Source organism: Pituophis catenifer, unplaced genomic scaffold (genome assembly GCF_029215685.1).
Source record: "Pituophis catenifer annectens isolate HBS135680 unplaced genomic scaffold, rPitCat1.0.hap2 SCAF_9, whole genome shotgun sequence".
Taxonomy (NCBI): domain Eukaryota; kingdom Metazoa; phylum Chordata; class Lepidosauria; order Squamata; family Colubridae; genus Pituophis; species Pituophis catenifer.
Window position 1 is genome coordinate 8,429,294 of NW_027256889.1, and position 16,222 is coordinate 8,445,515.

Here is a 16,222-nt window from a genome sequence, read left to right on the forward strand (position 1 = left end):
GAATAGAATAGAATAGCAGAGTTGGAAGGGACCTTGGAGGTCTTCTAGTCCAACCACCTGCTTAGGCAGAAAACCCTACACCACTTCAGACAAATGGTTATCCAACATCTTCTTAAAAACTTCCAGCGTTGGAGCATTCACACAACTTCTGGAGGCAAGAAGTCGTTCCCCTGATTAATGGTTTTAGCCATCAGGAAATTTCTCCTTAGTTCTACAGTAGGTTTCTTCTCTCCTTGATTAATTTCCACCAATTCCTGCTTGTCCTGTCCTCAGGTGCTTTGGAGAATAGGTTGACTCCCTCTTCTTTGTGGCAATCCCTGAGATATTGGAACACTAATATGACCCTCCCTAACTCTCATGAAGATAAGGAGAGAGCAGGAGGAAGCATATTTCGATTTGCAAGATTATTGTTATGGTAACCTTATAATAAAGAAGTATTTACATTTATAATTCTGGCCTCTTAGTTTGGTCTATCTTGAAGGGCTGACATCATAAAAACTAGGGAGGGGCAGATCCGAGGCACTTAATCAAATTGCATTTTTATCCGAGGACACGGAAAGGATTGACATCACCTTTCCACAACAGATTTTGATTGCACTTTAGCACTGCCTCTTGCAGAAAGTTTGCTGTCCTTACAGATTTCATGCAAAGCAGGTTCAGGACCCCGATTCTCCTCCCTCCCTGCATCATCTTCTAGGAAGGAAAACCATCGCCCGTTGCTCTCCAAAATATGTGGTGATCCAGGCTGGAGAACAAAAGTTTGCTTCAGGGACGTCCACTTTTTTTTTCTCCTATTCCGTTTTGTTTTAGGATTGTTGGTGTGCCCAGAGAGGGTTTAAAAGAAAAGCAAAAAGTCCAATTGGAACCCAATAAAAAGGAAGCTTTTCTTCCAATCACAACACTTACAGTAGCTCACTCCCATTTATCTCCAAAGCTCCCCACCTATGAAATGCTTTCTGCAGGGAAATTAATGTAAAGTCTACCTGACCCCTTAGATCAGTGTGACAGCGTGACAGGGTGTGTGACAGCGTGCATCTGTGCCTGCATCCATAATGCAATGCGTGCATGACCCCCCCATGCACCCCCATGTGTGCATGACTCACCGTGCTTCCCCACGTATGACCTCCTCGCCCCATTTTGGGTGTAGCAGGCCTCCCTGCACCCTGCTGGGACCAAAAACAGGCCACGGGGGGGGGCGTGCCGCACCCCCCCACACGCTCTTCCATGCATGCGCACATTACCCTCCTCGTGCATGTGTGCACAACCCTCAGGCATGCACAATAGAGACCCCAAAATCAGCTGACCGGTGGGAGGCGTGCGCAAATGCGGGGTGGAGCTGAGCTGGGCGACGGCTCGCGTGCCCGCAGAGAGGGCTCCACATGCCACCTGTGGCACATGTGCCATCGATTCGCCATCACGGCCTTAGATGCTTTGCACTTTTCCGCAGATAGGGAAAGCCTTGGAGACATGGGTGAAAAGCATCACAAGGCCTCCGATTTTCTACTTCCATCTTCCTGCAGTATTCCACAGAGGTTCTTTGCTTTTTGTGTGTGTGTGTGTGTGTGCCCAGCATGGCTTACACCTTACAAAGTTGGAAAAACCAAGCAAGTCATAGTTCTCCATGTCGGTTTATGGAGGAAACGCTCTCCTGTTTATTAGCTGTGCTTCAAACCACATTGTACAATGTTTCAGTGTGGATATGGCTAAACGTGTCCATTTATTGGGAAAAGAACTCAAGGCAAGAAACACCCTCCTTTTTTATACCAGTATTGTACCAGAATTCCCAAGGGATTGTAGGAGTTGAAATCTAAACATCTTAAAATTGCCAAGGCTGAGAAACACAGCTCTATACACTGACTAAGTAGACATAACTCTTGTTCAAATGAATTGGGAGGCCGAATATGGGCTCCTTCGAAAAGATGGGGGAAGTACAGGGGTGGGCTTCAAAAATTTTTGAAGCAAGGGGTTCTCTGTCCGTTGCTGGGTGGGCATGGCCATGGGGGGCGTGGCCTAGTCAGCCTCCTGCACCACAGGGGGGGTGTTTTTCCCCTCAATGGCCTCCAGAGGCTTTCCTCGAGCCTCTGGGAGGGCGAAATCAGCCTCCCCGGGCTCCGGAGGCCCTCTGTAGGCCAGAAACGGAGGCCTTCTTGAACTTCCAGTAGGCCCATTTTTCGACCTCCCCAAACCTCCGTGCGTGCCCTGCACTTACCTGCATCCAAAATGGGCCACTTGGGGTCTCCTGGGATGGGCGGGATGGGTGGGCGGAGCCAGCCAGGAATGGGATTTGGGGGTTCTCCAAACTGCACAGAATCTTAGCGAGAGGTTCTCCCGAACCCCTGCAAACCCCCACCAGCCCACTCCTGGGGAAGTATCTTCCCCCACACGATTGTGGATTAAAACTGCATTCCATATCCTTGGGAATATTCACCAAGAAAAACTTTCACTGGGGCAAACAGACTTTTTTCCCCTTTCTGATACAAAATTTGCTGTGTGGTTGTGGATCCAAATCTGGATTTGGGTCAAAGCTTCAATGGCACAAATCCTGCTCTTACTGAGTGGCATGGAACTTCTGGGTAGCCTCTATTTTGGGGATTTCACAGAATATTTCCCATTTACTTCCAGTAACCCTTACATTATTAAATATATGCTCTTCCTTGTGTCTGTTCCAATGACAAACCAGGCGAGATCCTTCAAAGTGCAAAAAAAAAAAAAAAACCCTTCAGAGAGTTTCTTAAATAATCATAAAAATATATTACTTATTCTGATGCAGATTTTTTACAAAAAAAGCAACTCTCTTAATATAAATGCAAATAATTCAACATCTTATTTATACATAACAGCCTCGTGAGATACTGCTCATTTCAAAAATGTTCTTTTCCTCACATTCTTGTTACATATGCCCTCTTGTTTTTTTAAAAAAATATCTACCAGATATAACAATTTAGGACATCTCATATAAGGACCTGCCCTAGTTCCTAGATGATGGTATTTTCTTGTGTAGTGACATCCAGGCATCAGGTTCTACATTTCTCAGGATTCCCAATTCACTGGCTATTGCCATGAGAATCACAATAATAGCTGAAATAAAAGCTCTTTTGCAAATTATATGTATCTCCAGTTAGATGAAGATGGAAAGAAGGCAAGGAAAATCTCTTGGATGCCATTAAGACTCAAATGGAACAACTCCAAAACGCATTTCACAATTAGCCTTGGAGTACCTGAGTATGTACATTTGAAGTCCTCAATATATTTCCCCCATTTTCTTTTTTGACTTTAATGAAACCCATTCTCATTCAGTCTAGGGGGGGCAGCAGTTGTGCAATACTTCGGTAAGTTTCAAGAACGAAAAGATGAGAAGGTCTGGCTAAGATTCCTCAACTCAAAGCTGCCGAAATTACAGTTAACAAACATTCACAATGTGAAAAGCTTCAAGTCTGGAGGCCTGGCTGGAAAAGTCAGTAATTCCCAGAACAATTTTTTGCCAGTTCACTTGACCTACAAAGAAAGATTTAAGAATTTTCTGAGAAACCGGAGGTCATAGACGGGAAGAGCACACCTGATCCTGAGAACCCGTTCTCTCAGTCCTTCTGTTGAAGAGTTTATGGAGCAAAGGAGGCCACATGCAAAGGTGTTTTATTCTGGTCCAGAAGCTACAGCATGAACGCTTCACGGCAGAAGAAGAAAAATAAAAGATGATGGGGTCCAAGCAGGCATTGAAGGTGCTGAGAAGCAAGACTTTGATCCGCCAGTCGGGACTTTCCCACTCAATATAACCTACCACGTGGGAGATGTTGTAGGGTGTAAAACAGATGATAAAGATTGCTAACGTGGCTGCCACCAACCCCACTGCTCGTTGCTTTTTGCTCCTGCAGATGTGTGGTGAAGAGATCACTATCCTTATAAAGCCAAAATAGCAAAAGCAGGTGATCAGGAATGGCACCAGGAAAAGTACAATGCTGAGCTCCAGGCGAACAGGGAGGAGGACCTGGAGCTGCTTGTCTGTGAAATTGTCATAGCAGACATTAAAGGAGGGCACACTTGGAAGGGAATAGTTGTCCCGGTTGAACTCGGTGATATAGACAATGCTGCAGTGGCCAAAAGAGCAGATCCAAATGCTCAGGCTGGCAATTAAGGCATAGACCGAATGACGCTTCAGCTTGTAATGGATGGGATAAGCTACGCCCAGGTAGCGTTCCACGCTTACCGCCGTGAGGAAGAGCGTGCTAGTATAAATGGTGCTGAAGTAGACAAGACCGCTCAGGGGGCACAGAAAATTGGGAAAGGCCCAGCGGCCAGCGATCTGCTCCGCCATCTTGAAGAGGAGGAACACCAGGAAGCAGAGATCAGAAATGGTCAGGTTGAGGAGAAGGATGCAGTTGGGCGTGGCCTTGACTCTAATCTTCTGGATGAAAGCGTACAGGGCCAACAGATTGGTGGGAAAGCCAATTAGGACAGTGAGCATGTAAACAGTAATGTAGGTATTCCGGGTTTCAGTGTTGGAGGCCATGCTGGAAGATTTCCACCTGTGGGGAGAAGAAAGACATAAGAGCATTCTATCAATCCAGCAAGAGAGGAAGAAGGTGGGGGGAAAAAAATCTCTGCTCCCGTATATATATTCCTCACAAACTTTTTCTTTTGAAAACATGGAAAGATGTGGCATTGTCAAAAAGGTAAAATATTTAGCTATGAGGAAAAGCTTAGAACTTCGCCTGGCCGGCCTGGACTGATGGGTTTTTTTTAAATGGATTTTAATTGATTTTAGGGATTTTATGTGTAACTTTACACCGGAGTTTTTGTTTTATTTTTCTGTTTTATTGTTGTGAGCCGCCCTGAGTCCTCTCGGAGAAAGGGCGGCATATAAATCTAAACAAACAAACAAACAAACAAACAAACAAATAAATAAATAAATAAATAAATAAATAAATAAATAAATAAATAGAACTGTAATGGTGAACCTTTTTTTTAAAATTTGATTTATATGCCGCCCTTCTCCGGAGACTCAGGGCGGCTTACAGTGCGTTAAGCAATAGCCTTCATACTTTTGTATATTTATACAAAGTCAGCTTATTGCCCCCACAAACTGGGTCCTCAATTTACCTACCTTAGAAAGGATGGAAGGCTGAGTCAACCTTGAGCCTGGTGAGATTTGAACTTGCAGTAATTGCAGACAGCTGGTGTTAAATTACAGTGCTTTAGTTTGCAGAGCTATCCAGGCTCCTTTTTGGCACCAAGTGCCGAAAAGGTTGTGCGGAAACATCATGCGCGCACTCATTGGGGCTGTGCTCCGGAAAAACTGAACTTCCGGGTCCTAGCATGCATGTGCATCCGACAATCAAGTGGCTGGCATGCATGCACAGTCTGGTTTTTGGCACTGCCACGCACGCAAAGGTATCACACTCCGGAGAAGCCGAACTTCTGGGTTCTGGCGCGCATGTGGCCCCCGACAATCAGCATGCGCACACTGGTTTTCGGCACTGCCGTGTGTGTGAAGGACAGCTGTTCGTCTTGCGCGCATGCACGCCAGAAACCCGGAAGACAAACAGGCAACGCCGTGCGTGCTGGGCGACATGGCTTCACGTGCCACTTTGGGCATACGTGCCATAGGTTTGCCATCACGGGCTTAGAAATGATTAATCTAGAGCAAATACTTTCTTCCAGGTGAGTTCTCCTTGTCAGTCAATAGTTGTTGATCAACCACTGATTCCAAGAAGGAGCTTTGGAAATAAAGACCTAGAAGCCATCCACCTGAAGAGGGTGGTACTTTTAGGAAGACACTGGACAGCCATTTGTCTGTAATGGTGTAGGGTTCCCTGCTTGAGAAGGAAACCCTACACCAGTTGGACTAGAAGACCTCCAACTCGACTAGAAGACTTCCAACTCGACTATTCTGTTATTATCTGTTACATTCCTATCAGATTGTACTAGTTCACAATCTTGGACCATCTGACTATACTGTTCAGCCCTCAGCCCTGTACTTCTCTCCTCTTCCTCGTGTTTCTTTGCTCACTGCCTCCAAGGGCACACCAGAACAACTAGACACAAGAACAGTTTCTTCCCAAACGCCATCACTCTGCTAAACAAATAATTCCCTCAACACTGTCAAACTATTCACTAATTCTGCATTACTATTACTATTAATCTTCTCACCATTCCTATCACCCATCTCCTCCCACTTATGACTGCATGACTGTAACTTTGTTGCTTGTATCCTTACAATTCATATTGATATTGTTTCCTAGTATGATTTGATTGCTTATTTGTACCCTATGACTATCATTAAGTGTTGTATCTTATGATTCTTCATGAATGTATCTTGTCTTTTTATGTACACTGAGAGCATATGCACCAAAGATAAATTCCTTGTGTGTCCAATCACACTTGGCCAATAAAGAATTCTATTCTATTCTATTCTATTCTATTCTATTCTATTCTATTCTATTCTGTTCTGTTCTGTTCTGTTCTGTTCTGTTCTGTTCTGTTCTGTTCTATTCTATTCTATTCTATTCTATTCTATTCTATTCTATTCTATTCTATTCTATTCTATTCTATTCTATTTGCTTTGAGCCTGGGTTAACCTGGGACCTCTGCTTTTTTAGACCTGCTCTTGTTATTTGTCAACTCGAGCAAACGTTTGAATTAAATGCATTGCATGGTTGTTTTCTTCCTCACGGGGGTGCAATAGCACCGGTTAAACCGAAGACTGTAGCCGATCGGTTCCTCCTTTCATCTACCAAATCTGCTACTCTCCTTCAACCTACCTTTTCTGAATGCTCCTTTGTAAGCAGGCAAGACAGACAGAGCTTTGAACATTGGCTGGGACTTGGAGAGTGTTCTGATTATATCCTCATTTTCATCACTGTATTATCATCTTCATTACAGTACTATTATTGCAGAACACACAAATTCTACAAAGATGCTTTGGCCTGAGCAAACATGGAGACGTTTGTCCCTTGAACAAATATCCACACCAGTTTGTTCAATTCCCAGGGTCTATTGTGGACTCATAGAAAATTGCAAAACTCGGTCTGTTTCTCTCTTCTCTGACCTTTCCGAATACATCCTTTCTATACCTCGTCTAGCATTTTGGTTCCCTTGAATTGTTTTTCGTTACACAGTACTTCCACCTTTCTCTTTCTGCTTTTTGGAGTGAGTGCCGGGAGGCTAAAATGTTATTTATACAGCTGTTTTTTATATTTAATCTACCTCGCCGTTGTCCAGCTTTGTAGCCTATAATGGGTGACAAATATCCTTCTACCTCAATATTCATAATTTATAACAAGCAGAATTTTCCTCTGTAATTTTGGGAAAGACGGTAGAAAAACGGGGAAGCTTTCAAATGAAGAGAAAAAATATTAAATGATAAAAGGTGGAGGTATTTTTCCCTTATTTCTCCTTCCTTTTTTTTTTTCCTTTTCACTTTGTAGATTACTTTCTCCAAATAAGAGCTGGACATAGAGAGCTGCTTCAAATTTCTGTTCCCTGTCTGAAGGCAAAGGGAACGGGTTATTTGTGCACATTTCTCCCAAGGAAGGATAAATTTATAATAGCTTCTTGAGGCCTTCATGAAAAATGCTCTCTGGGACAGGAGTCTCCAACCTTGTCAACTTTAAGACTTGTGGACTTCAACTCCCAGAATTCCTCAGCCAGAGCTGGCTGAGGAATTCTGGGACTTGAAGTCCACAAGTCTTAAAGTTGACAAGGTTGGAGACCCCTGCTCTGGAAGAGTTCGAGGGTTTTAATGAAAGCAGGGAAGGCCAGGCTACAAACTTTAGAAGAAATGACACAGAACATTGGGACTTTCTCATCCGATCTTTGGCCACCTCATCAGCAAAGAAGTCCAAGAACAAAACTTTCCATGACCCATAAAAAAAATATCGAAAATTATCTTCACTTTTGAAAGGAGAAACCTGAAAGCAACTGCTCCTTCACTAAATGGAATTAAAAGTAATAGGAGGAAAGAGTAATCAACATCATCCACACGACCACTCAAAAAACACTACACATACATTTTTGGTACAATCTCATCTCATCCAAAAGAGGTTAGGTTTTACTTCCCTTCGCTACAATACAGAAGTCACAGGGGTGACTGCATGCAGACTAATTTATGCACCATCTAATATTAGGTTTATTAATCATTATTAATGATTAATAATTAATTGGTTATATTGTAGGAAGTTAGCACCCACCCTTCTCCTAGGAAAATGAGATATTTTAAGAAATATTAAAAGGGCAAAATATTTCCCCTAAAAGGGAGGCAGAAATTCAGCCCCACCCCCAGTTTTATCAATGGGCCATTTTTTATTTTTATTTTTTAATTTGATTTATATGCCACCCTTCTCCGGAGACTCAGGGCGGCTTACAATGCGTTAAGCAATAGCCTTCATACTTTTGTATATTTATACAAAGTCAGCTTATTGCCCCACAAACTGGGTCCTCATTTAACCTACCTTAGAAAGGATGGAAGGCTGAGTCAACCTTGAGCCTGGTAAGATTCGAACCTGCAGAAATTGCAGGCAGCTGTGTTAATAACAGGATGCATTAAATCACTGTACTACCAAGGCTCCTTAAGGCCTGGGCCAGTCTATTCTACATAACAAAGATTCTACCTCCTTCAGGCAGAGCCATAGTAGGAATTGCCCAAAGCACCTTCATTACATCATCACCCAGCAAGGCTCAACCAAGCCTGAGACTCAGGACAGCCTACAGAGTTGCCCCTGCATGGCCCCATGCGAGTCTGACAACCAATCAGAATACAAGCTCAAATTCAAAAGCCTAACAAAGGGCATAAAATCCAGGCATCTCTGCCCTTTTCTGCCCAGGGCTTCAAGACATATGATCCTCTTAATCAATAAATCTTCTTTCCAAGCAACTTCCATGAATCCAGTGTCTTTTTCCCCACTTGGAACTGAATCCAAAAGGATGTTCCTTCCGACAATATTATTAATGTTAATGTTACCAATAATATAATATTAATATTAATTAATATAATATTAATTATAATTAATATAATAATAATAAGTTTATGCACAGGAGAAAAAAAATTGTGCGTCCAATCACACTTGGCCAGTAAATCTATTCTGTTCTGTTCTGTTCTGTTCTGTTCTGTTCTAATTAAATAAGTAATGCTCATTTATTAGGTTTATATCCTGCTGTTATTATAGATAAATCAAGATATCATGCATAACGCTCCCTTCTGCTATTATGGAGACTTTGCTGATTTCCTGGCTGTGACAAATGAAGCAAAAAAAAAGTATATTTGTAATCTCAACATATGTTTATAACATATTAGGTTTTGTATTTTGTATTTTTATCTCTTGTGACTTTTATCAAAATGTGATGGGAATGTGCCATAGGATAAATAAATCCCTTTCCCTATTTTCGCAAAGGTAGAGAGAGAATGACCGGCCCAAAGTCACCCAGATTTAAAAGGGAGAAATAGGATGTCTCAGACTTGCTAAAAAATAGAAAGGATGTCTGCAAAGGGATGGTGAGAATTTATAACATTGCACCCTGTTCTTCACTGTCTGTTCTTCCTTTGCCCACAGGCATGGTAATAAGCTCCATTTAGAGGTTTTATTATCTTTATCCATCTTTTCAACTTTGGCAAAGCCTCCTGAAAAATTTGACAAGATGATTATTGTTTACAAAGCATGAGGTAAAAGAACCATGTGTTTGGACAAAGCAATTTGGCTGCTGATTCTCTTATCACCGGGTCCGCATAAACCCACCTAGCTCATTTCACCTTACGCTCTGGATGGTAATTATATTCTGCGGTGGCGCAGTGGTTAGAATGCAGTACTGCAGGCTACTTCTGCTGACTGCAATTTGGCACTTCGAATTTCACCAGGCTCAAGGTTGACTCGGCCTTCCATCCTTCCCAGGTGGGTAAAATGAGGACCCAAAATTGTTGCGGGCAATAGGCTGAGTCTGTAAACTGCTTAGAGAGGGCTGTAAAGCACTGTGAAGCTGTATAAAAATCTAAGTGCTATTGCTATAGCTGCCATATTCTCTGTTTCCTTAGTTTCCATGCACTTCGTGGGTTTGAATTGCTGACATGTGGCTGTTTCTGGGAAGCATCAAGAAGACTGGATGATTTAGGTCAGGGGTCGGCAACTCACAGCTCCGCACCCTTTGGTGTGGCTCCCTGTCATCAGTCGGCTTCACAATTGATAGGACTTTCAGTTAGGACTGGTAGAAGAAAAAGGACGCCATACTAGGAGGAGACTCTATGGAGGGCCGGAGGGGAGAGGAGAAAAGGGAACAGGACTTTCAGTTGGCAGAGGAAAAAGGATGCCGCGCTAGGAGGAGACTCTATGGTAGGGGAAACCAAACTTCCGATCGACTCCAGAATTGAATGGGGCGGGGGGGAGGCTTCTGGTTAAGACGTTTGTGGCTCTTTGAATGCTTAAGGTTGCCAACCTCTGATTTAGGTAAAGAAGGTAGCCCAGTGTTGCAGAAATGGCCACAAGGTTACTAGCTCATCTTAGATGCCATCTCCTTGGACATTACTTGGGTTAGCCTACCCAAATTATCCGCATGTATAAATACTGGCTTATCTCAAATTCCAACTTCAAACCTCCAAACCTGCCCGAACCGGCTGAATCCCACCACTGGATGACACTGGAGAGAAAATATACCAGGCAAGGGGGAAAAAATGGGCAGGGAAGCTGCTCATTCTCCAATGTTTCTGCTCGACCTTATATTCCTTAAGAAAAAGGAGGAGGATCTGAGACCAAGCTAAGGGAACAAAGAACGATTTGCCATAACAGAATATTATTTGGCAAGAAGTCTTTTGGAGCATAGACAACTGTTCATCTCACAATTGTTTGCTTTGGGAATAGAAAGCCAGTATCCTGCTGATTTGCTTGTGTTGTTTCTCCCTGTCTTTATCTATTTGCATTGTGATAACAGGGAGGAAGTTTGCAATGGCTGCTTCTAACGAGTGGAAAAGAACTACATCTAAGAGTCCGCCTCTCCTAAACTAGACATCTCATTTCTATAGGTTGTCTTCTCTTTAGATCATTTTAGAGCAGGGGTGTTAAACTCAAGGCCCAGGGGCTGGATCCGGCCCACAGGGTGCTTAGATCTGGCCCACGGGGCCTCTGCCAACAAAAACAGAGCTCAGGAGGGCTGCAGAAGGCCCTCCCGAGCTCCGTTTTCACTAGCAGAGGGTTGCATGAGACCGTCGCAGCCGAAAAACACAGCTCGACACCTGTTTTCACTGGCAGAGTGCTCGGGCCACCACAGGCACCCCCAACAGGAGTGATGTTGAGCTGGCCACGCCCACCTGGTCCCTGAGGTCAAACACAACCCTGATGCAGCCCTCAATAAAATCAAGTTTGACCCCCCTGTTTTAGAAACAACTTAAAACAAGCCTCCTCCCAAGGATTCCAGAATTATAGCTCTGCTTGTGATAACAATAAGCCAGGTGTTTATTTTGGCACCAGACACACAACCCCATACAAAACCTAGGCTAGAGAATATGTGGCCTGCTGTTCTTTTTCAGAGCAGGCTACACATTCATACAACAACTCTCCATAACTACTCAAACGTAAGTCGTAGTAAGACCGATTCCCAGATGAATGGGTATAGAATTTACATTTTTATCTAATAGCAATTGCACTTAGACTTATATACTGCTTCATAGTGCTTTTTCAGCCCTCTCTAAGTGGTTTACAGAGTCAGCGTATTGCCCCCAACAATCTGGGTCCTCATTTTGCCCACCTCGGAAGGATGGAAGGCTGAGTCAACCTTGAGCCTGGTGAGATTCGAACTGCCAAATTGCAGGCAGCCAGCAGTCAGCAGAAGTAGCCTGTAGTACTGCACTCTAACCACTGAGCCACTGCGCCACCACCCAGTGGTTAGAATGCTATGTTTATATAGCTTTTAGGAAAAGCTGCTCATGTTCGCTTTGGATAGTGAGATGGGCAGCAGATAAATTTAATAAATACAATAAATGACATAAACCATTTTTATAGCAACAGCAAACTTCTATACCGCTTCACAGTACTTTATAGCACTCTCTAAACAGTTCACAGAGTCAACATATTGCCCTCAACAATCTGAGTCCTCATTTTATGAACCTCGGAAGGATGGAAGGCTGAACTGGCCACGATCGAACTCCTGGCAGTGTGCAGAGTTAGCCTGCAATACTCCATTCTAGCCACTGCACCACCCTGGCTCATGCTTTTATGTCCAAATTCAGTCATAAAAAGACAGGGTATTTTGATCACAGATTGTACTGGAAATGCATACCACTGATTTTTTTTTCTTCTTCTTTATTTTCCACTAACACTACCCTTGCTTCTGTTAATCTTTGCTTTTTTTTAATTAGCTCCTTTAAATATCAAGAGTTTATTTAAAATGTATGCCTCATTTCTACTGCCATGTAAAATTCCCTCAAATGTCACCTCTGGGCTTTGGATCAGGGCCAGAAGAGTTGCAGCTAGGTTACTGGTCCAAAAAAGCAATGACTTATCTATTGATACAGGCTATCAGGCAGACACTCTTAATAACTGCCTAGCAAAGAACAGTATCACCTAATAGGGATTATCCCATGTTATCAAATGCGGCTAATTAAATGACTGGGATGTGTGTTGTTTAGAGTCCTGTCACTAATGCTTAGCTTTTCAAATGGCTGCTCGATTCTCTCCAAGCCACAATATTTGGGAGCAGACAGAAGAGGGGAAAATGGCAATTTGCAATAAGGGTTTTTGGCCATCTCTGGGAATTCAAAAATTCGTGGAATTTTTCTCAGACAAGACCATTTTTTTGAGAAGTATTGCCTTTTGATCTGGAAAAAAATTAATATTTGTCATGTCATAAGTTAATCTATTGAGCTTAAATGGACTCGAGAGGATGGTAGAGGACAGGAAGGCCTGAAGGGACGTTGTCCGTGGGGTCGCGATGGGTCAGACCGCGACTTTGCAACTAACAACAACAACAAAGTTCATCTATTCTCTTCCTTCATAAATAAAGTTGTTAAAAGTGCATGGCAAGCTTGAAAGCGAGTGAAAGTATATGTACCAAACTTAATAAGTAAATTTGTTGAATAGAATGGAATGGAATGGAGTGGAGTGGAGTGGAGTGGAGTGGAGTGGAGTGGAGTGGAGTGGAGTGGAGTAGAACAGAACAGAACAGAACAGAACAGAACAGAACAGAACAGAACAGAACAGAATAGAATATAGGTGGCTCAGTGCCTAAGATACTGAGATTGTCAATCAGAAAGGTTGGCAGTTCGGCGGTTTGAAACCCTAGTACAGGTCTCCTACATGAGCAGGGGGTTGGACTAGATGATCTCCAAGGTCCCTTCCAACTCTGTTACTGTTATTTAAGGGAGCCTGTTTAGAACGGTCATATAGTTGCTTGCCCAATTACCATTTTATGTTTTTATATCATGCATTTCTACGTAGTATGTTCCTTTTCTTCCAGGACAGGACCGTGGCAAGGAAACAAATTACCAAAATGCAAATGTTTGCCAAATGTTTGATTACCAGTATTGGCATTTGACTTTTGAATAGCACAATTTGCTTTCTTGCTCAAAAAAAAAACCAATGGGTCAGCCACATAGATAAGGTCAGAACAGAAAGAAAATTGGATGCTATTAAACTAAACTGAATTCATCACCCACAGTTAGTACAAACTATTACACATTTATTTCCAACTAAACATTAAAGGTAGTCCTCGACTTACGACCACAGTTCAGCCCAACATTTCAGTTGCTACGTGAAACATTCGTTAAGTGAATTTTATCCCATTTAACCACTTTCTTGCCACAGTTGTTAAGTTAGTAACCCAGCTGTTAAGTGACTCTGGCTTCCCCATTGATTTTGCTTGTCAGAAGGTTGGCCAAAGGTGGTCTCATGACCCCGGGACATTGCAACCGTCATAAATATGAACCAGTTGCCAAGCATCCGAATTTTGATCGCGTGTTCTTGGGGATGCTGCAACGGTCTTAAGTGTGAAAAATGGTCATACTTTTTTTTTAAAGGCGTTTTAAGTTCCGACAGTCTCTAAATGAACTGTTATAAGTCGGGGACGACCTGTACAATTTTAGTGTCAGGCCTGGAAGCCATCTTTTGCATTGGATCTGCCACATTTGCTACTCTGGGAAACTGGGAGGGGGGATTGTATGGAGCAAGGGTGATATATAGTCAAAATAACATTCCTTTCTCAGAGAGTCAAGGACATCTTGCCCTGTACCTGGAGGGCTGGAACTGGGAGGCATCTCCACTTGGGACGCTGCTTGATTGGACCATGTGATGGGGGGGGTGGGAGAGAGGTAGCTAGTATGTTGAATTAACCCCCTGTGTTACTCTCGTTGCAAGACACAAACTTCTGATCGAGGAGGTGGGGCAGCATGTCAGGCCTGGAAGCCATTTTTTGCATTGGATCTGCCACATTTACTACTGTGGGAAACTGGGAGGGGGAATTGACATTTAGAAGTGTTCTGATGTTCATTCCTAAAGTTTAGAAAGAGCACAAAATGTGATCTGAGATTTGTTGCATGGAATCTCTTTAAAGAATGTCAGGGGAATGTTTCGTGCCTAGCATAACCAGTTATTCCCTCTGCTGGTTCTCTGTTATTCTTACTCGGAATCAACATCTCTTTATTCAAATCACCAGATGTTGTGGCCCGTCAGCAGCCTGTGCGGCAGCACACCATATGAACTAATGAAAATCATTGCCATACTTCACTAAACTTCTCATGGGTGTCTGTTAACAGAACAGGCAAGCCATCCACGAGAACGAGTCTACCAGATTTCCAAATTAGGCACTGAGCTAAATGTCACATTTCCTCCTATACAGTAGTGGCTAAAATTGTGGAAATGTTTTGGGAAAAGTGTATTTTCTAAAACTAGCTAATAACCCCGCTTTTTTTTTTTTTTTGGAGTAGTACCATAAAATTATATATCAATGGAAAGATAATTTAATCAAGAATGTAATGCAATAACGTTTATGAAGGATTTGCTATTAGAATAGCAGTTACAGTATAAAGAAGAAAAGTGAAACGTAGAAAAAATGAGATATACCAAAATTATTACCATAGAAAAAACGAGATATACAAAAATGATCACCATGTCAATTAATACTTAGTTGGGTAAATTTTAGCATGAATTACGGCCTTACAATGTCTTCCCATGGAGCAAACCAAGTCTTTGAGTTCTGCAGCTGTTCTAATGTGAAACCAAGATTGAATGATTGCTTCTATTAACTGGGTTTTATTGCTGGGTCGCTTCTGACTAACCAGTTTCTTTAGTCGACTCCATAGATTTTCAATTGGGTGAAGGTCTGGGCTATTCCCTGGCCATTCCAGCAGTGGAATATGATTATCTTGAAACTCCAAAAACAAAAGTGGTGTTATTAGCCATCAAACCTCAAAAATACACTTTGCCCAAAAGGTTTCCACAATTTTGGCCTCTACTGTAACTTCGCAGGGGAACCCTACCATAATATAAAGTAGAGAAGAGCTGTCAACTCTGAAGCTGGCCTGACTGAAGCCATCTTGGAGGCTTCAGTGTCGCCACAATGGTGCTGAGGGATAGGGAGGGAGGGGAATAGAGATAGCTGGGGTTTTGTAGCCAAAACAAAATAGTTTTCCCCTGAGAACCAAGGACATTCCCACAGGTGGCTGAAAAGAGGAGGAGTGAAGTTTCCGCGCAACCAGACAGCAGCTTGATTGGACCATGTGACTGATTGTTTGGGAAAGAGGGGAAAACTTTTACTTTTAATTAGGTGAGAACTGTGGGAACCTTTAGAGTCGGTCTTCACCAGTCTGTGCCAATATGATATGTCCAATAAACCTGTTCTTTGAGGAACCTGCTTGCCTCGGAGTTCTCTTTGCTATGGATCAGGGGTGGGCCGCGCACGCTCGTTTTGCTTGCTTGCGCGCTCTTCTGTGCATGCGCAGAAGCATTTTGATGATGTCAGGGTGGATGGGCAGAACTTCCCTCCGCTTTTACTACTGGTTCTATAGAACCTGTCCAAACTGGGGGCAACCCACCACTGCTATGGATGTAATACTTGGAACCTTGACAGGGGCATTCTCCATTTGCATAACATTTAAATTGATTAAACAACAGCGATGACGAATGGAGACAGAATATTTGGGACTAGACCATACAGAAAGGTAGCAATTAATTAACACACTACACTTCTACTCCGTGAAGTTACCATTAGCTCCAGAAGAAGAGAAGCTTCAACAGCTCAAACTCCCAGTTAT

The 16,222-nt window shown here is 42.8% G+C and overlaps 1 protein-coding gene across 1 annotated transcript; it reads right to left on the reverse strand.

Moving 5' to 3' along the window:
• Positions 1 to 3,535: 3,535 nt before the first annotated feature.
• LOC139321207 (free fatty acid receptor 3-like) lies at positions 3,536 to 4,507 on the reverse strand. Its single transcript, XM_070949859.1, has one exon. It carries the CDS (start codon positions 4,505 to 4,507, stop codon positions 3,536 to 3,538), a length of 972 nt encoding a protein of 323 aa, XP_070805960.1.
• Between the last annotated feature and the right edge of the window lie 11,715 nt (positions 4,508 to 16,222).